The following is a 23,781-nucleotide window of genomic DNA, read 5'->3' on the forward strand; positions in this document are numbered from 1 at the left end:
GCTTTGTGGAGTTATGTATTTGAGTGTTTATTGAAAGAATTACAAGTTTCTATTTAAGGAAAATGTAATTTTTTAGGTAACTTTGAGGGTACAAAGTATGTTGCCTGGTCAAGGACCTTTGGAAATTTTCCTAAGTAATACACAAGTAACATATCAATTGCTAATGTATATTTGCTAGTGTAGGAAAGCATTTGTGTATAGTTGCCCTAACTATGCTCTGTTCAGTATGATGCTGTAAAGCATGAGATTTAGAGATTAAAGATGAACAAGACTTATCCCATCCCTCGAGAATATCACCATCTGGAGTATCGATGTTCTTTACCCTTTCTGGGTCATGGAGATCGGAGAGAATTTCTTCCCAGGACAATGCAAGTATGGTTTTGCATACAAAGTTTTACCCTCAGTTTTAAGTAATTGACAGTTACTTCTGATGTTTTCCCATGAAGTCCATACATGGCCCCCAGGTTGAGAAACTAGTCTAGTGGGATCAAATAGACCACAAACAAACAATTGCCGTATATGTGCTGTATGCCATAAATTTATTAAGATGTTGCTAGAGGGAGTGACTGATTATCTGGGGCTGGGAAAAATCAGTGAAAACTTCCAGTAACTTTGGTAACTTTGGCATGTAAGTATGTGTTAATAATTGGGAGGTAAGTCACAGAAGGAGGCAAGGGTCAGATCATGAAGAGTTTTATAAGCCCCATGTTACACTTTGTCCAGTAGTCTGGTATAGCTATGGGAGTAACGTGATTGGATATGGGTTTCAAATGCTGACTCTGTCTTTAGAGAATGTAAAATGCAGAAGACTGGAATCAGGAAGGAAAGAGACCACAGAAGTGATTCAGGCAATAAATAATGACTAGACAGCAATAAGAATGAAGAAGAAATGCAGTAGAGAATGTAGATGTTAGTAAATAAAAATGATGAATTTTGATCAATTAGATGTGGAAAGTGAAGGGTGATTGAGAGTTTGAGGCTAAGACCTCTCCTTAGAATGGTGGCTTAGAGGATGCTATTTTTGATGAGGATTTTGCATTTTATTCTAAGTGTGACAGAAAGCCTATGAAGGTGTTTGAGCAGAGGAATCACATAATCTGGCTTACATTTTAAAAGGATCCCTCCAGCTGATGTGTGCAGAAGGACCAGAGTGGGGCAAGAATGGAATTAGGGAGCAGTCATTCAAGCAAAATATTTTAATTTTTGGTATTTGGGCCAGAGTTGGAGCAATGAAAGTAGTAAGAAATTGTTGGATTCTGAATGTGTGTTGGAGACAAATCCATTCAGAGTTGGTGATAGATTGATTTGGTATATGTGTGTACAAAAAAGAGGAAGGTCAGAGAAGAATGACTCCTATGTTTTGATCTTCCCAACTTTGACCTTGTAAAAGTGGAATAGGAAATACTGCGGGAGAAGCAGGTTTCGGAGTATAGCAGTGGGAATCAATACATTGGTCTGGTTTTTCTTTTCAAGTTTGAGATGACTTTTAGACTGCCAAACTGAGATGCTGAAAGTCTGGTGTTCAGAAGTGAAGCTCAGATATAACAACTTCAGAGTCATCAGAATATTATGTGGTATTACCATTTAAAGATGTTGGATGTGATTACCATTACCTTCCACAAACCTTCATACAGTGAAACCCAGTATTCAGCAGATCCTACACAGCACTTCTGGACAGCCAGACATCAATAAACTTTGGAGGAAACCTCGCACATAAAAGTCAGAGACAGAACAAATACATGTGAAAGGAAATTGGAAGAAACAGACAAGTCAATAGAAGAAAATGGTGGTTGCTGTCTGCAAAGAGAAATCCAGAGACAGCCAAGAAACAGAGTGGAACAATCTAAGAAGCAATTGAAGGAGTTCTAGAAAATTACAAATGAGTTAACTGGGATAAACTTGATAAAAATATTAGAAAACAGGATGACACCAATAAAAAATTAGCAATAGGAGAGAAATGTTAGGAAAGTTAGAGGTTTAATCCAAGAGGTCCAATATCCAGATAATGGAGTTAAAGAAGAAAGAACAGAGATAAATAAAATTACTGAAGAAATCATATTAAAAACTTTTCCAGGGTAGTGATATCACCAAGATGGTGGAGTAGAAGATTCCATCCCCTGTCCTCCCATGAAGATCAACATTTAGACAGGCACAAATGAAAGATAGCTCTGGGAGAGCTCAGAAGAAAACCATCACTTAAGAAGCTTCAGCCACACAGTGGAGAAAAAAAACCTCAGAATAACAAGACAAAAAGCATAGGAAGAACACTTTCATTTTGCTACATCATTCCATGCCCCAGGCTGGCACTACTTAGCAACAAGAAGGAACTCCCTAGCCTAAAAGGATTCCCCTCTCCAGGAAAAGGAGAAGAAGATAGGTGACCAGCTTTCCCAGCCCTTCAGGCACTGTATAAAGGATCCTCTTCAATTTTACCCCATCAAGAGACTGGCAAAGCTGAGACATCTAGAGATAGGTAGGAACAAGGAAAAGAACAGGGGCTACCCATATCTGCCATGCGGCGAGAGTGACCATGGTTCCCACTAGCCTGCTGGGTATAGGATCCCAGCAGCCTTCACTTCTGAGGACTTGAACAACCCTTATAGATGCTGCAAACCCCCTCAGCTTTCATCACTGAGGTCCTCATCATGGACCCTAGGAGACTGCTGCACAGAGAACCTCAGCATCTTTCACCTTTGAAGAAACCAGTGGCCAGCAAAGCTGCTACAGAACCCCTGCAAATTTTCTCACCCAAGTTTTTCACCCTGCAGGTATTTGCATTCACAGATGCCAGCCCCCTAAGCACCTCCTGCTCCCTCCCCACCCCTCTCTGGGGCATTAAATATGCAGCAGCTAGCCTAGCCTCTGTGGCTGTGCACATGTAACATGCCAGCCTAGATTCCCATGGCTGAGTTCTGTAGTTGTGCATATGTTCATATGTAGCCCCTGCTGCTGCGTACCTGCTGGCCTGACTTCTGTCATTGACCTTCATTGCCGTGCATGCTCCCATGGTGAACTCCTGTATACACAGGAGTGTATGCCAATAACCAAGGCCCCCACAGCTGCTTATGGGCCCAGATCTGCCCTTGACAGTTGTCCGTGGCCTTCATTGCTGGACACACCTAAAGCTAACCCCTGAAGCTATGCACCTGCATACTGCCAGGCCAGTCTCTGTCCCAGTCTCCAATGCCTCCTACAGCTATGCGAATCCATGCCAGTAACCAGAGCCCCTGCAGTTGCTAGTGCATGTGCAGTTGGCATCTGCCTCTTGTGCTGGTCCCATTAACTGTGTGTCTTGCAGCTTTCCCCTGACACTTTGCAGGTACCTTGAAGCTGAAGGTATACATACTACTAGCTCTGACCACCACTGCTGCCTGCCCAGGTTCCTAGACACTGGACTTAGAAGAGCCACTGAGGACCCCACCAACCATTGCAGACACTGTAGACCCTCTGCACCTCTCTACGAAATCCCATGGTTGTCGCTATTGTTGACCCATGTGGCCTAAGCCAGTGAGACACACACTCCTGGCCCCAGAATTGCCATATGCCCTACACTTGGCATCCTGCACCACTAGACCCAGAGTCATAGCATTCTCTAGCATGCCTCTACCTATCAGTGAAGATCTTTCCTCACTGAACTCATTCAGTATAGTCTTGAAATGGTGACTGCTCTTCACATACATAGATAACTATTCAAGAGTACAGGAATCACAAAGAATCAGGGAAATGTGACATGAGCAAAGGAACACAGTAAACTTTCAGTGACCCCAAAGAAATGGAGATATACAAATTGCTGACAGATAATTCAAAATAATTGTTCTAAGATGCTCAGAGGGCTTGTAGCTCTCACAAAAAAAAAAAAAAATTCAACAAAACTGGGTAAATAATACAAGAACAAAATGAAAAGTTCAACAAAAAGAAAATATAAAAAACAATGAAATAAATTTTGGAGCTGAAGGATACAAAGACTGAAGAATCAATAGAAAGCTTCAATATCAAAATGGACTCCTACAACTATATGGTCAATGAATCTTCAACAAAGCAGGAAAGACTATTCAATGGAAAAAAAACAAGACAGTCTTTTCAACAAATAGTGTTGGGAAAACTGGACAGAAACATGCAGAAGAATGAAACTGGAACACTTTCTTACAACAGACACAAAAATAAATTCAAAATGAAGGACCTAAACAGGAGACAGGAAACCATCAAAATGCTAGATAACACAGGCAGCAACCTCTTCAACCTTGGCCAGAGTAACTTCTCACTAAGAGTAACATCTCATGAAAGGCCAGGGAAACAAAAGCAAACATGACCTATTGGGTCTTTTCTTAAAATGTATTACTTTAAAATTTTGTTATATAATTCTATTTTTTTAAATTTACATCCAAATTAGTTAGCACATAGTGCAACAATGATTTCAGGAGTAGATTTCTTAGTGCCCCTTACCCATTTAGCCCATCCCCTCTCCCACACCCCCTCCAGTAACCCTCAGTTTGTTCTCCATATTCATGAGTCTCTTCTGTTTTGTCCCCCTCCTTGTTTTTATATTATTTTTGTTTCCCTTCCCTTACATTAATCTGTTTTGCCTCTTAAGGTCCTCATATAAGTGAAGTCATATATTTGTCTTTCTCTGACTAATTTCATTATTTTTTAATTTTTTTAACGTTTATTAATTTTTGAGAGAGAGAGACAGAGCATGAGCAGGGAAGGGGCAGAGAGAGGGAGACATAGAATCCGAAGCAGGCTCCGGGCTCTGAGCTGTCAGTATAGAGCCTGACACAGAGCTCTAACTCATGAACTGTGATATCATTACCTGAGCTGAAGTTGGATGCTTAATCGACTGAGCCACCCAGGCACCCCAAACTATTAATCAAGATAAAAAGCTTCTGCACAGTGAAGGAGACAGTCAACAAAACTAAAAGGCAGCCTGCAGAATGGGAGAAGATATTTGCAAACAACATATGTGATAAAAGGTTAGTATCCAAAGTCTGTAAAGAACTTATCCAACTCAACATCCAAAAAAATAATAATAATTCAGTGAAGAAACGGCAGAAGACATGCATAGATACTTTCCAAAGAAGACATCAGATGGCTAACAGACACATGAAAAGATACTTAACATCACATCATCAGGGAAATACAAATCAAAAGCATGATGAGATACCAGCTCACACCTGTCAAAATGGCTAAAATTAACAACACAAGAAACAAAAGGTGTTGGTGAGGATGCAGAGAAAGGGGAACCCTCTTGCACTTGTGGTGGGAATGCAAACTTGTGCAGGCACTCTGGAAAACAATATGGAAGTTCCTCAAGAAACTAAAAATAGAACTACCCTATAATCCAGCAATTACACTATTAGGAATTTACCCAAAGAATACAAAAATACAGATTCAAAGGGGTACATGCACTCCAGTGTTTATAGCAGTGCTGTCAACAATAGCCAAATTATGGAAAGAGCTCAAATATCCATCGACTGATGAATGGATAAAAAGATGTGGTACATATATACAAGGGAATACTGCTTGGTGATGAAGAAGAATGAAACCTCTCCATTTGCAACAACATGGATGGAACTAGAATGTATTATGCTAAGCAAAACAAGCCAGTCAGAGAAAGACAGATACCGTGACTTCACTCGTGGTGTTTAAGAAACAAGATAGATGAACATAGGAGAAAGGAAAGAAAAATGAGATAAAAACAGAGAGGGAGGCAAACCATAAAAGACTCTTAACTACAGAGAACAAACAGGGTTGCTGGAGGGGAAGTGGGTAGGGGATGGGCTAAATGGGCATTAAGGGCACTTGTTGGGAAAGCACCGGGTATTCTATGTAAGTGATGAATCACTGGGTTCTACTCCTGAAACCAGTACTACACTGTATGGTAACTAACTTGAATTTAAATAAATAAATGTAAATATTTTTTAAATGCCAATGGGATTTTTTAGAAATGAAATTCTAAATTTCATATGGAACCACAATAGACCCTGGAGGCATCACACTTCCTGATTTCTTTTTTTTTTTTAATTTTTTAATGTTTATTCATTTTTGAAAGACAGAGAGACAGAGCACAAGCAAGGGTGGGGCAGAGAGAGAGGGGGGCACAGAATCTGAAACAGGCTCCAGGCTCTGAGCTGTCAGCAGAGCCCAACGCAGGGCTCAAACTCACGAACCGCGAGATCATGACCTGAGCCAAAGTTGGATGCTCACCCAACTGAGCCACCCAGGCTCTCCTCTGATTTCAAACTACATTATAAATTTATAGTAATCAAAACAGTATGGTACTGGCTTGATGAACAGACCAATGGAGCAGAATTGAGACCCCAGAAATAAACCCACACGTATATGGTCAACTAATGTTTGCAAGGGAGCCAATAATATTCAATGAGGGAAGGATAGTCTCTTCAGTAAATGTTGGGAAAACTGGATATTCAAATGCAGAAGAATGAAAATTGTACTTCTATCTTACACTGCTCACAAAAATTAACTCTAAGGACTTAAATGTTAGACCTGAAACTGTAATCTCCTAGAAGAAAACATAAAGCAAAGCTGCTTGACATTGCTGTTGCCAGTGGTTTTTGAATATGACACCAAAAGCACAATAGCAAAAGCAAAAATTAACAAGTGGGACAACATTAAAATAAAAGTTTCTGTGCAGCAAAAGAAACAATTAACAAAATGAAAAGTCAGCCTACAGAAGAGGAGAAAATATTCACAAACCATAAAGGGTTAATATCCAAACTATGTAAGGAACTCCTAAAGCTCAAGAGAAAAAAAACAGTCTGATTTTTTAAATGGGCAGAGGATCTGACTTTTTACCAAAGAAGACACAAAAATACATGAAAAGGTGTTCAGTATCATTAACCGTTAGGGAAGCGCAAATCAAAACCACAATGAAATATTACCTCACATCTGTTAGAATGCCTGTCATCAAAAAGACAGGAGGTACTAACTTCCAGTTATAAAATAAATAATTCACCGAGTTGAAAGTAAAGCCTAGGGAATATAGTCAGTAATAACATAATGACATTGAATGGTGACAGATGGTGACTACACTTAACTGTAGTGAGCATTGAGTAATGTATCATATTGTTGAATCAATGTTCTACACCTGAAACTAATATAACACTGTATGTTGATTATATTTTAATAATAAAAAATAAAAGAGAAAAAGAATTTTTTAAAAGATGAGATAAATAGTGGCAAGGATATGTAGCAAAGAGAACTCTCGTGCACCATTGTTGGAAATATAAATTTGTATAGTCACTGTGAAAAGCAGAATGGAGATTCCTCAAAAAATAGAAAATAGAACTGTATGATCCAGCAATTCCACTTTTGGGTATATATCCAAAGAATTGGAATTCAGATCTCAGAGGATAGCTGTACTTCCTTGTTCATTGAAGCACTATTCACAGTAGCCAAGACATAGAAACACTTAAGTGTCCATTGATGGATGAATGGAGAACTAAAATACAGTATATATACAATAAAATATTAATCACCCATAATAAAGAAGGAAATCCTACCATTTATAGCAAAATTGATGAACCCTGAGAGCATTATACTAAGTGAAATAAATCAGAGAATGACAAATAATACTTTATGATCTCATTTATATGTGGAATTTTAAAAAGCTGAAATAATAGAAACAAAGAGTAGATTGTTGGTTGCCAGGAGTGGGGAGTAGGGGAAATGAGATACTAGTCAAAGGGTACAAACTTTCAGTTATAAGAGGATTAAATTCTGGGTATCTATTGTAACACATGGTGACAGTCGTTCACTATAGTGTATTGTGTACTTGAAGGTTGTTAAAAGAGTAGATCTTAAATGTTCTCACCATACCAACAACCAAAAAAAGGTAATTATGTTAGGTGAAAGACGTGTTAACTAACCTTATTGTGGTACTTATTTTGCAATATTGTATGTGTATCAAATCATCATGTTGTGCACCTTAGACTTATATAATATGTTAATCATATCTCAGTAAAGCTGGCAAAAAAAAAAAAAAACCTTTTCCAGAGCATAGATATGAGTCTCCAGATTGAAAAGTCCTAATAAGTATTTAGCACTTAATTGTGAAATTTCAGCTCACTAAAGTTGAAACCTTCCAGTGAGAAAAATAGGTCACCTACTAAGGATTTGTCCTAAGAATAGCATTTGTCTTCCTAATAGCAACGCTGAAAACTAGAAAATAATGAAACACTGCCTTTAAAATTCTGAGGGAAAATAAAATTTGTCTTAGAATTCTGCATTTACTCTGCTATATTATCAATCAAATGGGAAAGTTGCCCGAAGAAAATTTTGGTCACTCAAAGTATAAAAACAAATGAATAAAAAGTCTCTCTTTTTTAGGAAACTACTAAACAATAAATTATTTCTTTAAAATAAGGGAGTAAACGAAAAGATGCTATTAGCTTTTATGTGCCATACAGGAAAGGGAATGAAAGGAGAAGTGCAGAGAATTCTCAGGTTACCATCAGAGGAACATTCCAGGATGACAGTTGTGCAATAGGCCTAGACAGTAACTGGTCTAGATGAAAGCAGAGGGGCAGTCAGGAGGAAATGTCTCTAGGAGAAAAATGACTTCATAGAGTATTTGGTAGTTTTATCCATAGCAGTCTACATATTTAATGCAATCCCTATCAAAATACCATCAGCACTTTTCAGAGAGCTAGAGAAAACAATCCTAAGATCTGTATGGAACCACAAAAGACCCCGAATAGTCAAAGCAATCCTGAAAAAGAAAAACAAAGCTGGAGATACCATGATTCTGGATTTGAAACTATATTATAAAGCTGTAGTCATCAAGATAGTATGGGACTGGCACAAACACAGTCAATGGAACAGAATAGAATACCCAAAAATGGACCCACAACTATATAGTCAACTGATCTTCAACAAAACACGAAAGAATATCCAATGGAAGAAAGACAGTCTCTTCAACAGTTGGGAAAACTGGACAGCAACATTCAGAAGAATGATGCTAGACCACTAGCTTAGACCATACACAAAAATAAGTTCAAAATAGATGAAAGACCTAAATGTGAGATAGGAAACCATCAAAACCCTAGAGGAGAAAAAAGTCAGCAACCTGTTTGACCTCAGCCAGAGCAACTTCTTACTAGACACTTTGCCAAAGGCCAGGGAAACAAAAGCAAACATAAACAATTGAGACTTATGATAAAAAGCTTCTGCCAGTAAAGGAAACAATAAACAAAACTAAAATGCAGCCTACATAATGGTAGAAGGTATTTGCAAATGACATATCTGGTAGAGGGTTAGAATCCAAAATCTATAAAGAACTTAGCAAACTCAACTCCCAAAATACAAATAATCCAGTGAAGAAATGGACAGAAGACATGAATAGACACTTTTCCAAAGAAGATATCCATATGGCTAACAGACACATGAAAAGATGCTCAACATCACTCATCAACAGGGAAATACAAGTCAAAACCACAATGAAATACCACCTCACACCTGTAAAAACAGCTAAAATAAGCAGCACAGGAAACAACAGGTGTTGGTGATGTTGTAGAGAGAGGGGAACCCTTTTGCACTGTTGGTGGGAATGCAAACTGGTGCGGCCACTCTGGAAAACAGTATGGAGGTCTCTCAAAAAATTAAAAATAGAACTATCCTGTGATCCAGCATTTGCACTACTGGGTATTTATCCAAAGGATATAGGTGTACTGTTTTGAAGGGGCACATGCACCCCAATCTTTATGGCAGTGCTATCAACAATAGCCAAGTTATGGAAAGAGCCCATATGGAGTGTCCATTGACTGATGAATGGATGAAAAGATGTGGCATATATTGAATACTACTTGTGATGAAAAATAATGAAATCTTGTCATTTGCAACAACTAGAGGGTATTAGGTTAAGCGAAATAAGTCAGAGAAAGTTATTAAATGGTTTCATTCATATGTGGAATTTGAGAAACACAACAGAACACAGGGGAAGGGAAGGAAAAATAAGATAAAAACAGAAGGAGGTAAACTATAAGAGACTCTTAAAGACAGAGAACAAACTGAGGGTTGCTAGAGGGGAGGTGGGTGGGGGATGGGTTAAATGGGTGATGGGCCTTAAGGAGGGCATTTTTTGGGACAAACATTGGGTGTCATATATAAGAGATGAGTCACTGGGTTCTACTCTTGAAGCTGAGACTATACTGTATATTAACTAACTTGAATTTAAATTTAAAAAAACACACAATGAGATACCACCAAACTCTCTCACTATCGAGAGAGCCCAAATATCCATCAACTGATGAATGATAAAGAAGATGTGGTATAATAATGAAGAAACAGGAAGAGAAATAAAGAAACTGAGCCCATTCACAATTGCACCAAGAACCATAAAATACCTAGGAATAAACCTAACCAAAGATGTAAAAGATCTGTATGCTGAAAACTACAGAAAGCTCATGAAGGAATGGAAGAAGATACAAAGAAATGAAAAAACATTCCCTGCTTATGGATTGGAAGAATAAATATTGTTAAAATATCAATACTACCCAAAGCTATCTACACATTCAATGCAATCCCAATCAAAATTATACCAGCATTCTTCTCAAGCTAGAACAAGCAATCCTAAAATTTGTATGGAACCACAAAAGACCCCTAATAGCCAAAGTAATATTGAAGAAGAAAACCAAAGCGGAAGGCATCAAAATCCCAGACTTTAGCCTCAACTACAAAGCTGTAATCATCAGGACAGTATGATATTGGCACAAAAACAGACACACAGACCAATGGAATAGAATAGAGACCCCAGAATTAAACCCACAAATGTATGGCCAACTAATCTTTGACAAAGCAGGAAAGAATATCCAGTGGAAAAAAGACAGTCTCTTTAACAAATGGTGCTGGGAAAGCTGGACAGCAACATGCAGAAGAATGAAACTAGACCACTTTCTTAAACCATACACAAAAATAAACTCAAAATGGATGAAGGACCTGAATTTGAGACAGGAGACCATCAAAACCCTAGAGGAGAAAGCAGGAAAAAACTTTTCTGACCTCAGCCGCAGCAATTTCTTACTCGGCATATCTCCAAAGGCAAGGGAATTAAAAGCAAAAATGAACTTTTGGGACCTCATGGAAATAAACAGCTTCTGCACTGCAAAGGAAACAGTCAACAAAACTAAAAGGCAACCGACAGAATGGGAAAAGATATTTGCAAATGACATATCAGACAAAGGGCTGTATCCAAAATCTATAAAGAACTCACCAAACTCCACACCCGAAAAACAAATAATCCAGTGAAGAAATGGGCAGAAGACATGAATAGACATGGCCAACAGTCACATGAAAAGATGCTCAACGTCGCTCCTCCTCAGGGAAATACAAATCAAAACCACACTCAGATACCACCTCATGCCGGTCAGAGTAGCTAAAATGAACAAATCAGCAAACTATAAATGCTGGCGAGGATGTGGAGAAACAGGAACCCTCTTGCACTGTTGGTGAGAATGCAAACTGGTGCAGTTGCTCTGGAAAACAGTGTGAAGGTTCCTCAAAAAATTAAAAATAGAACTACCCTATGACCTAGCAATAGCACTGCTAGGAATTTACCCAAGGGATACAGGAGTGCTGATGTATAGGGGCACATCTACCCCCATGTTTATAGCACCACTTTCAACAATAGCCAAATTATGGAAAGAGCCTAAATGTCCATCAACTGATGAATGGATAAATATGTGGTTTATATATACAATGGAATACTGCTTGACAATGAGAAAGAATGAAATCTGGCCATTTGCAGCAATGTGGATAGAACTGGAGGGTATTATGCTAAGTGAAATAAGTCAGGCAGAGAAAGACAGATACCATATGTTTTCACTCGTATGCGGATCCTGAGAAACTTAAAAGAAGACCATGGGGGAGGGGAAGGGGAAAATAAAAAGTTACAGAGAAGAGGGAAACAAACCATAAGAGACTCTTAAAAACTGAGAACAAACTGAGGGTTGATGGGAGGTGGGGGAGAAGGGAAAGTGGGTGATGGGCATTGAGGAAGGTACCTGTTGAGATGAGCGCTGGGTGTTGTATGGAAACCAATTTGACAATAAATTATATTTAGTTTTAAAATAATAAAAAAGAAGATGTGTGTGTATATATATACACACATGCATTCACACACATATGCATACAATGGAATATTACTCAACTTCAAAAAATGACATTTTGCCATTTGCAGTGACATGGATGGAGCTAGAATGTATCATGCTCTAACACAGTAAGTCAGAGAAAAACAAATACCATATGATTTCACGCATGTGGAGTTTAAGAAACAAAACAGATGAACATGGGAAATTGGGGGAGGGAAGAGAGGGAAACAAACTACAAGAGACTCTTAACAATAGAGAACAAACTATGGGTTGATGGAGGGAGGTGGATGGGAGATGAGCTAGATGAGTGATGGGTATTAAGGAGGACACTTGTTGTGATGATCACTCAGTGTTGTATGTAAGTGACGAATCACTGAATTCTGCTCCTGAAACCAATACTGCACTATATTTTAACTAACTAGAATTTAAATATAAACTTGAAAGAAAAAGAATATTGTACCATATGGAGGATGTTTTTGAAAGGTATTTTATAAAGCTGTAGAAGAACATAGGAAAAGGCCCTGTAACTTAAATAAAACTAAGATTGCCTTTTTAAGAATTTTTTATTATTTTCAATGTTATTTATTTTTGAGAGAGAGAGCATGAGCAGGGGAGGGGCAGAGAGCAAGGGAGACACAGAATCTGAAGCAGGCTCCAGGCTCTAAGCTGTCAGCACAAAGCCCGACTTGGGGTTCGAACCCACAGACCATGAGATCATAACCTGAGCTTAAGTCAGATGCTCACTGACTGAGCCACCCAGGCGCCCCAAAAACTAAGACTTCTAAAACAAAAGCAACATGTAGAAGAAAGGAAATGTAATTGAAATACACTGTTTGGCTCACCAGTGAACAATATTTAAAAGTTACAGTCACTAACAAGTTTTAACCAAAAATTGGGAGATATTAGGAAGATAGATGAAGGGAAGTGAATATAAACAAATGTGAAAATCCTCACTACCATTATAAGAAGCTAATAAATAAATCTAAAACTTCACAAAAAGAGAGCTTTATAAATGTGACATTTAGAAATACTTGATAAATTTTAGAAAAAACATAATAAAGAGTTAAAAGTACTTATCTTAGGAAATAGTACAGGATGAACAGAGGACTGATAATTTTATTGCAAGACTTTTTTTTTATGTTTGCCAACTTAATAGGCATGATTGTTTCTTATTGTTTTAATTTTCATTTGATTACTAGGGAGGTTGAACATAGTGTTACAAGTCTACTGATTGAATTGCATTTTTTTTTCTGAATTATCAGTGTGTCTCTGGCCCATCCCCCCCCCCCCAACTGGTAGTCTTTCAGCAGTTTATTTTTTTAATATGAAATTTATTGTCAAATTGGTTTCCATACAGCACCCAGTGCTCATCCCAACAGGTGCCCTCCTCAATAACCGTCACCCACCCTCCCCTCCCTCCCACCCCCCATCAACCCTCAGTTTACTCTATTGCAAGACTTTTAAGGCTATTTAACTTTTAAAACTATGTGCTTATATTACTTTTAATACATTTAAATGTTAATTTTAAAATGTTGACTTCTCAAAAAGACCAAAGATTCAAGTCTCTTTTTTTCATTTTATGCTGTCTTTTATCCCATGTATTTGCCTTTAGATAAAAGAACTAGATATTCAGAAGAAAAAAACGATTTTGAAAGTCCATAAATTTATTGAAAACAACTTATTTTTATGTTAAATTGCATATAGTAAATGCACAGCAAGTGTTTTGATTAAATGTTAAATTTATCAAGAAGTTTCAAAGGAATAACCTTTTAAAACCTTTTTCTATTAACATTTAAATCTATTACTGGAAATTACAAAGGCATGTGAAACTTTCTGAATATAATATTCTTTGTCACTCATTTTACAAGAAAACCTTTATGAATAGGATTATACCTTAAGTTTACATTTAGAAATTTTGTTTTTCATTAAAAAGATCAATCCCCTGTGCAAGTGTTTAGTGGTAGTAATTGGTAAAAATCTCTTTATATGCACAGATTTTCTATTCTATATGACAAGAACCAGAAGAATCCCCTAATTCTCCTCAGTTCTTGCTTCTGCATAACAAGTCCAAATGCGCTTTCAACGACAGAGAACTGGTGCCGCCCAAACTAAAAAGCATTTCAAAGGGCAACAACAAAGTATTTGTGTTAATTTTAATTAGCTATGCCTCTTTGGGGAATGGACACTTGAAGATTATATAAGAGCTTCTAAATTGTGGGGAGATCTAACAAAATACTTACATTATAACCTCCTGTTATGTTGTTATCTTTCCACATTAGCATGTGTTGGGAACTGTATTAGTCTGTTATCTTCTAGTGCTAATTAATGTTTTTATTAGATCAATGTTTGTACTTTCATTTCTGGACTTAAATCAATTGATTAAATTTGCTAGCAATGAAGCATCGTTTTATTAGTGATCTGACTAGATTGGTCTTGTATTTCCTTGTAAGACCCACAATACTTAACACAGTTCCAAATATATATAGCAGGCAATTAATTGTGTTATTCAATTGAATAGAATGTCTGAAGTTGCAGGGTTTTTTCCCCTATTGGTAGACTTTTGTAGACTAAATGAACCAGAGACTTCAAAGGGCTGAAAACGCCTTCTGTATGGGGGAAATTTGCCAGAACAGTAATGTAGTGCATACATTTTTTTAATGAGAAAGGAAAATTTATTCCAAACACAAAGGACACAAAAGCAATTGTAAGAGAATATTTTCTTGAATTATCTGGTAATAAATGAGAAAACTTGGATGAAATAAAAAAGTTTTCCTAGGAAAAGGTAGATTACCAGTATTAACAGAAATACAGATTTAAAAGAAAGAAGTATTAGTATTTGGCTCACCAGATAGACATCTGGCCACCCAAATATTTTTATATATACTCACAGAGGTCTTTGAATATTTTATGTTATTAATTATAAAATATGATGGTAACATTAACAGCAAGCAATTCTATGAGGTTTATAACCAGGAAACAAATTGCTGAATGGTTAGGTAATAACATTTTCAGCGCTAATACGTTAGGTCATATTTTTTTCCAAAATGACTATATATACCCCCACTAGCAATGTCCATACAATTCTTAATTAATTTATATTTTTGATGTACATTTCCCTATGTACTTCAAATATAAAATGATTAAGATAGGGTTTTTTTGCTCTCTGGGAGGGCAAAGTCTAGAGTTAGGTAGCAAACACACAGAAATAATACATTATGGCCCTAATACAGGTGGTGATGGTTCTGAAGAGGGATATTAGCTGGCCAGCTGAATGCCACCTAAAGGGGAAGTGGTTTTTCCCTACGGTGCCATGAAAGAGGTTCCAGAATGTCAGTTTTGATGCCTTACCCATGCAACATTTGTTAGACTGGTTTGAAAATTCTCTTCAAATTTGGTGCTTCTAAAATCTAGAATGACATTTGTTATTGTCAAAAGGGAGTTCACCGAAATTAGCTATAAACTCCTGTATATAGTTATAATTGAATATTTGTGTTGAGGATTGGTAGTCATTTTTAGGATTTAATCAGTAACTCCACTTGAGAAGAATCACTTAGTGTAGTCCCTGAATGTAAAATAGAACAATGGAAAGCATTTTAGGCCAATAACCTTCCCAGTGGGATATGGGTCATTAAACCATAGAAAACTTTTTTTTGAAAGCCTGAGTTTTAAAAATGTTTTATTTATTTTGGGAGAGAGAGAACACAAAATGTATGCACATGTGAGTCAGGTGAAGGGCAGAGAGAGGAAGAGAGAGAATCCCAAGCAGGCTCTGCACTGTCAGTGCAGAGCCCAATGCGGGGCTCAGTCTCACTAAGCATGAGATCATGACCTGAGCTGAAATCAAGAGTTGGTTGCTTAATGGACTGAGCCACTCAGGCATCCGGAAAGCCTAATTTTTTAGAAACCTTTTTGTATACATTTTCTATTATACATATACATTCTATGTGATGATTTCCCCAGCTGTTGGAGGCCTATTTTATTATATTTAATATGCATCATGGGAACATATAGTCCCATCAATGAACATTAATAATCAATAATAAATTACTAATATAGCTAATAATACACATGAATATTTAATAATTAGCAAATATGGCTAGTAAGATACATTTAAATTAACATTTAATTGTATTCAGTTTTCCAAATGGACACATTTAACCCTAAATTAAAAAAATGAAATCAGTCTACTCAGCAACCATCCTTCCTACCCACGTGGTGTAGAATAGTTCACCAAATGAGTGTTGTCTCCCACTTCTAGGTCCCAAAGAGAGCAAATAGAAACTCTCATTGTTGCGTTTAACAAGACCAGGGACTGAACATACCAGGTTACCATACCAGGTTAATCTGCACAAAACCCTGTGAGGTTGAGTTCAACACAAAATGTTATCCTCACTTTTATATGAGCAAAGACAAATGTGAGTCAAGATTTAAAACCAGGTGGTCTCACTTCTGCACTTAGGTCCCTAACTACTGTTCCATGCAGCTTCCTGTTAGGTAATTTGAGCCTCACAGTAACTGAGAGAAAGACAATAAAAGCTTTTATCTCAGTTTTACAGGTGAGGAAAATGTCTCTTGGAGAGAGTAAGCAATTTATCTGATTTCACAACCCTTTTACATTTAGCTGGGATTGGAATCTGCTTCTTCTAACATCAGCCAGCAGCAAAGGAACAGCATGTTGGGGGTGAGGGGTGCTTCAGGTTAAAGACTACACATCCTCCAGAGTAGAAAGCCTGAATAAGCTGGATCTTGCAGCTCAGGAGGTGGTAGAGGGTGTGGGGCAAACAGCACCAAAGCAAAAATCTACTAGCAAGAGCCCATCACTTGGGTGGTTGGTACTCTGAGCTGGAGAGTCTTGGGTTTGAATCCAGACTTTGCCACCTTCTTGCTGTATGATCTTCAGCACATCACTTTCTTACACCAGGCTTTTTTTTTTTTTTTTTAATTTTTTTTTCAACATTTTTTATTTATTTTTGGGACAGAGAGAGACAGAGCATGAACGGGGGAGGGGCAGAGAGAGAGGGAGACACAGAATCGGAAACAGGCTCCAGGCTCTGAGCCATCAGCCCAGAGCCTGACGCGGGGCTCGAACTCACGGACCGCGAGATCGTGACCTGGCTGAAGTCGGACGCTTAACCGACTGCGCCACCCAGGCGCCCCAACCAGGCTTTTTATCAGAATTAAATGAGAACATATAAGTAAAAGACTACAGAATGCCTAACATATAGAGGCTGCTGAATAACAGTTACTTTCTTTCCCAGTTGAGTGAATTTTTCTTTTTTTCTTTCCATAGCACTTATCTAGCCGGCAGAGCGTACAGCAAAGCACATCCCAGGTAAGCAGTCTAACTAGGCCTCCCAGTATTTCCCTCAGCTCTTTCTTTTAAGAGATCACAGCATGGGGATGCACCAGCCAGTGATAGCCACCCCTGATGTCTTGATTGTGTGGTGCCTTCAATCTAAATGGCCCTGGTCTCTAAGCAGATTTGCCTGGTCTCCAGGCACTGCCAGCAGCAAAGGAACAAATTTACTTAAGCACAATTAAAATAAAGTAGACGGGAGACTAAAATGAATCCATCTGGGAGAAAATAGAAGTGTCATTTAGTATGGTAGCTATTACCATCTAACAATGTAAATCAAGTGCATCAGGGTGACAGTGTCTCCAAAAAATAACTTTGAATTTAGAAGTTTGTGGAGAATTTATAAATTTGTGATCTTGTGGAGACTTTAAGTTCACTCATAAGTTGGAATTACTGTTCCTATATCTCCTCCACTCAGTTTACTTCTCCCAGCTGCATATTTGCCCACTTCAAACCAAGTATATTGACACAGTACTCCCTTACTAGCAGAGAAAACACCTTTTCTCTGTCTTAAATGATCCCCTTTGGTAGTATGAGGAAAGCCAGTCATTTAGTTTTCATTTTATTTATGACCAATGCATGAATAACTAAAATTGGAATCACTGTTTTTTGCCTTCCTCATTAGGTAGATACGATGCGCCCACGTCATGGAGAAACCTGTCGGATGCCAGTGCCACATCACTTCTTCCTCAGTCTGAAGAGTTTCACCTACAATACCATTGGAGAAGATACTGATGTCTTCTTTTCCTTATATGATATGAGAGAAGGCAAGCAGATCAGGTAAAAGTTACTAGAGGTTGTGGTGAGGTTGAGATTGTATAAGGATGGTATTGCTTGGGTCATAAGCATCTCTGGCCTTCAGAGAAGATAGATGACAGAGAAAGAAAAACAAGATTAGGTGACCTCTTCTTACTTAGCAGGGAGTTTTGCCTCAAATCCCAGTTTACCTTGAAGTCACGTGTGGCCTCTTTTTTATCCTGTGCCTATTTCCACGTGGAAGTTCAACCCCAGTCTTGGCTGTTACCACCTCAGAGAGAGAAGAGGATGCAACTCTTCAGTGCCAGAGAAAACGCATAAGAGAAACATAGAACAAAGCAAGTTCAGCAGAGAGGTCCAGCTCCAGAATACAGTACCCTGGGCCCTGCCTTGCTGCACGTGGGAGAGAGGGTTCACAGTGTAGTAGGCTAATGGTGTCCTAAGAGCAGCCAAGCCCTCAATGTCATTCCAGCCCTGCAAAGGGGAGAGAGCATCTTCCGGACTGAAGGGAAGGTTGGTCTGACTCCATTGTTCCTCTTTTCCTTGGATTGGAAGAGAGGCCACAGAACAGGTCTGATATGCAGCAGACCATGTATTTGGGGAGAGCAGTGAAGCCTTTAAGCATGAGCAAGTGCAGCAGTGCTTTCATCATGAAAGGTGGGGAGGAGTCAAGGAGACATTCCAGGCTTCTGTTTCTCTACAGGCCAGCACAGCTCTGATGGGTGAGATGATCTTTATAGCCAACTTAGACTTTTAGGGCATCCAGACATTTCTCTGTGGTCATCTTCTCGGTGGGGTGGGGAGAAAGTAAATTTGGGGGTGCTTTTATATTGCTTGGAAACTTCCTGTATTCAAAGTGCTTTAAGGGTTTTTTATTTTTTTTATTTTTTACTTAAAAACTGAAATCATGGTTTCATTTTTCCAATTGCATGTTATATACAAGAAAATTAAAAATGGAAGTTATAACAGTACAAAAGGAAAGCAGTTAGTTTGCATGCTTCCCAGTACCTCTGTTCTTGACAGGCCTTGCCCCGCAAATTAAAACACCTTGCTTCACTTTGGCATAGGGATAAAATGATACATTTACTGATGGGGGCATGTGGAATTTCCTTGTCACCAGTAGCTCCCAGCATGTGTGTCTAGGAAAGCTGTGGCTACAGGTAGTTGTGGCAGGGATGACAGCTACAGCTGCTGTGCACAGGTAAGACTGTAGGCCAGGGCTATGGAGATGCAGATTCTGGCTGCTCCTGTTTTCCTCCTAGGTCAGAGATTTGTAAACTTATTACTTATTTTTGTATATGGAAGAATCCTTTCTTTCTTTTTTTTAAACGTTTTATTTATTTTTGAGACAGAGAGAGACAGAGCATGAACAGGGGAGGGTCAGAGAGAGGGAGACACAGAATCCGAAACAGGCTCCAGGCTCTGAGCTATCAGCACAGAGCCCAACGCGGGGCTCGAACTCATGGACCACGAGATCATGACCTGAGCCGAAGTCGGCCGCTCAACTGACTGAGCCATCCAGGCGCCCCAAGAATCCTTTCTTTAAGCTAAATTTTATGAGAAAGTTCAATAAATAAAACAGGTAAAATAGAACTACTTCACTGTTGAAGGGAAAGGGGAAATAATAGGAATCTCACTATGCCCCTTACCCCACCCAGTATTCTGTGTGACCACTGAAAGTCCATGAGCTGCAGCTTAAAAACCAGAGCACCCTACTTAATCATCCTTGAGTGCCAGGGATTGTGTCTTCTCTTTCCTTGATGACAGCACCACACACAGTGTCTGTGCTCAGTACATGCTTTCTCGGGCTTACTGCACAGAGAAGATCTAAGCCCAGCAGAGACACCCCAGCTCTGGTCCACGTGAGGTTATTAATGCATCAGTTGTTTTTTCTTTGGGCTTATTATTTGTAATTGAGCCTCAAGAAACAATAAAATATTTTAAAAGAAGAAAAGTGAAAAAATGTTCTTTTTTGTAGAGCTGCTGGAAATGTTTTGGTCTTTTAAAAATCCCTAGACTGAATTAGAGAACTATACCACCTTCCCATTCACATAATAAAACTGTAAGGTCCTTAGTTGAAAATACTACTTCCTTTCTTTAGTTTTAAGAGTAAACTAGTAAGCAGAATTTAAATCTAGATTTAATTGTTAAACGTTCTTTCTTCTCTCCATTAGGATCTGTGTAGTTGTATAAGCCTTCAAAAATTTTAGTTCAGTCCCAACACAGTGTGGAAGTTCCTCAAAAAATTAAAAATAGAACTACCCTATGACCCAGCAATAGCACTGCTAGGAATTTACCCAAAGGATACAGGAGTGCTGATGCATAGGGGCACTTGTACCCCAATGTTTATAGCAGCACTTTGAACAATAGCCAAATTATGGAAAGAGCCTAAATGTCCATCAAATGATGAATGGATAAAAAAAAATGTGAATGGATAAAGAAATTGTGGTTTATATATACAATGGAATACTACTTGGCAATGAGAAAGAATAAAATCTGGCCTTTTGTCACAACGTGGATGGAACTGGAGAGTGTTATGCTAAGTGAAACAAGTCTTACAGAGAAAGACAGATACCATATGTTTTCACTCTTATGTGGATCCTGAGAAACTTAACAGAAGACCATGGGGGAGGGGAAGGGAAAAAAAAATTAGGGAGGGAGCCAAACCATAAAAGATTCTTAGAAACTGAGAATAAACTGAGGGTTAATGGGGGATGGGAGGGAAGGGGAAAGTGGGTGATGGGCATTGAGGAGGGCACCTGTTGGGATGAGCACTGTGTGTTGTATGGAAGTGTATGGAAACCAATTTGACAATAAATTTCATATTAAAATTTTTTAGTTCACTGAGCTGATGATGCCAGCTATGTGTACTTTCATAATAATTAGGTATTAAACTGGTCATATATTACTTCCTTGAATTAGTTATCAGAGATCATGAAAAGTTAGGAATGTGTTAGATCAGGGGCACAGAGTGTTGATACAAAGCAGTCAGTCTGATCAATCAAACAGTGCTAGTCTAGTGTTCAGTATCGCCAGGACACTCTCACCTCTGTGCTGAGGACAGGTTTGAGCCGGGGGAACAGGCTCCAGAGAGGACCAGCTGTTCTTGCACTGTAAGTCTCATTGCTGATCTGACAGACATATCTCGGGAGGCTCCAGTGCATGGCAGACTGCAAACCCACATAGCATATCCTGATAGATGTTGGCTGATGAGTGTTAAACAGTGCAGGAGGGAAGAAGCAGCAGCTGGTAGGACTTTAGCAGCTCTGACTGTTTTTGTGACATTTTATCATTCTGAATAAAATTGTAAATATTTAGCCTTGAAATCTAAATCTCTGGTTAAGATCTCTCCCCTGAGCTTCAGAGCCTCATTTCCTTTTTCCTACCAGACATTTGCCCTTATATGTTCCTCAGACATTTCTGCCTCAGCGTATCTAAACTGAATTCATTTTCTTTCCTCACACATACACTTCTTCCTGTGTTCCTTGAATCAAGTGAAAGGCATTATCATTTGCTCAGAGATCCATGTCAGAAACTTTGGGATCCTTTTAGGCTCCTCTCTCTATATCTGCTTCCTTTCTCATTTAACCACTATATCTTATCAACTTCTGTCTCCCAAATATCAGTGACATCACTCCCCCTATTCCATCCCCCCTGTCACCCCAGAACCTTCACATTTCTCCCCAAATACAATTCCCTGAATCTACTACCTTCCTACCCTGAGTTACTGTCCACAGCACCACCATACTTATTTGTTAATATATATAAATATTTTTTTCAATATATGAAATTTATTGTCAAATTGGTTTCCATGAAACACCCAGTGATCATCCCAAAAGGTGCCCTCCTCAATACCCATCACCCACCCTCCCCTCCCTCCCACCCCCATCAACCCTCAGTTTGTTCTCAGTTTTTCAGAGTCTCTTATGCTTTGGCTCTCTCCCACTCTAACCTCTTTTTTTTTTTTTTCCTTCCCCTCCCCCATGGGTTTCTGTTAAGTTTCTCAGGATCCACATAAGAGTGAAAACATATGGTATCTGTCTTTCTCTGTATGGCTTAATTCACTTAGCATCACACTCTCCAGTTCCATCCACGTTGCTACAAAGGGCCATATTTCGTTCTTTCTCATTGCCATGTAGTACTCCATTGTGTATATAAACCACAGTTTCTTTATCCATTCATCAGTTGATGGGCATTTAGACTCTTTCCATAATTTGGCTATTGTTGAGAGTGCTGCTATATAAACATTGGGGTACAAGTGCCCCTATGCATCAGTACTCCTGTATCCCTTGGGTAAATTCCTAGCAGTGCTACTGCTGGGTCATAGGGTAGGTCTATTTTTAATTTTCTGAGGAACCTCCACACTGTTTTCCAGAGCGGCTGCACCAATTTGCATTCCCACCAACAGTGCAAGAGGGTTCCCGTTTTTCCACATCCTCTCCAGCATCTATAGTCTCCTGATTTGTTCATTTTGGCCACTCTGACTGGCGTGAGGTGATACCTGAGTGTGGTTTTGATTTGTATTTCCCTGATAAGGAGCTACGTTGAGCATCTTTTCATGTGCCTGTTGGCCATCTGGATGTCTTCTTTAGAGAAGTGTCTATTCATGTTTTCTGCCCATTTCTTCACTGGGTTATTTGTTTTTCGGGTGTGGAGTTTGATGAGCTCTTTATAGATTTTGGATACTAGCCCTTTGTCCGATGTGTCATTTGCAAATATCTTTTCCCATTCCGTTGGTTGCCTTTTAGTTTTGTTGGTTGTTTCCTTTGCTGTGCAGATGCTTTTTATCTTCATAAGGTCCCAGTAATTCACTTTTGCTTTTAATTCCCTTGCCTTTGGGGATGTGCCGAGTAAGAGATTGCTACGGCTGAGGTCAGAGAGGTCTTTTCCTGCTTTCTCCTCTAAGGTTTTGATGGTTTCCTGTCTCACATTCAGGTCCTTTATCCATTTTGAGTTTATTTTTGTGAATGGTGTGAGAAAGTGGTCTAGTTTCAACCTTCTGCATGTTGCTGTCCAGTTCTCCCAGCACCAGTTGTTAAAGAGACTGTCTTTTTTCCATTGGATGTTCTTTCCTGCTTTGTCAAAGATGAGTTGGCCATACATTTGTGGGTCTAGTTCTGGGGTTTCTATTCTATTCCATTGGTCTGTGTGTCTGTTTTTATGCCAATACCATGCTGTCTTGATGATTACAGCTTTGTAGTTGAGGCTAAAGTCTGGGATTGTGATGCCTCCTGCTTTGGTCTTCTTGTTCAAAATTACTTTAGCTATTCGGGGCCTTTTGTGGTTCCATATGAATTTTAGGATTGCTTGTTCTAGTTTCGAGAAGAATGCTGGTACAATTTTGATTGGGATTGCATTGAATGTGTAGATAGCTTTGGGTAGTATTGACATTTTGACAATATTTATTCTTCCAATCCATGATCAGGGAATGTCTTTCCATTTCTTTAAATCTTCTTCAATTACCTTCATAAGCTTTCTATAGTTTTCAGCATACAGATCTTTTACATCTTTGGTTAGGTTTATTCCTAGGTATTTTATGCTTCTTGGTGCAATTGTGAATGGGAT

At 38.7% G+C, this 23,781-nt stretch overlaps 1 protein-coding gene across 1 annotated transcript in view; it reads left to right on the plus strand.

Moving 5' to 3' along the window:
* DOCK3 (dedicator of cytokinesis 3) overlaps positions 1 to 23,781 on the plus strand; it is a 560,028-nt gene that overhangs the window by 347,494 nt on the left and 188,753 nt on the right. Inside the window, exons 8-9 of the mRNA XM_049640567.1 lie at positions 17,395 to 17,436; positions 18,086 to 18,240. Of these exons, the coding sequence (XP_049496524.1) occupies positions 17,395 to 17,436; positions 18,086 to 18,240 (197 nt within the window). The remainder of the gene's footprint in view (positions 1 to 17,394; positions 17,437 to 18,085; positions 18,241 to 23,781) is intronic.

This window comes from Panthera uncia, chromosome A2 (assembly GCF_023721935.1).
Source record: "Panthera uncia isolate 11264 chromosome A2, Puncia_PCG_1.0, whole genome shotgun sequence".
In the NCBI taxonomy this organism is placed as follows: domain Eukaryota; kingdom Metazoa; phylum Chordata; class Mammalia; order Carnivora; family Felidae; genus Panthera; species Panthera uncia.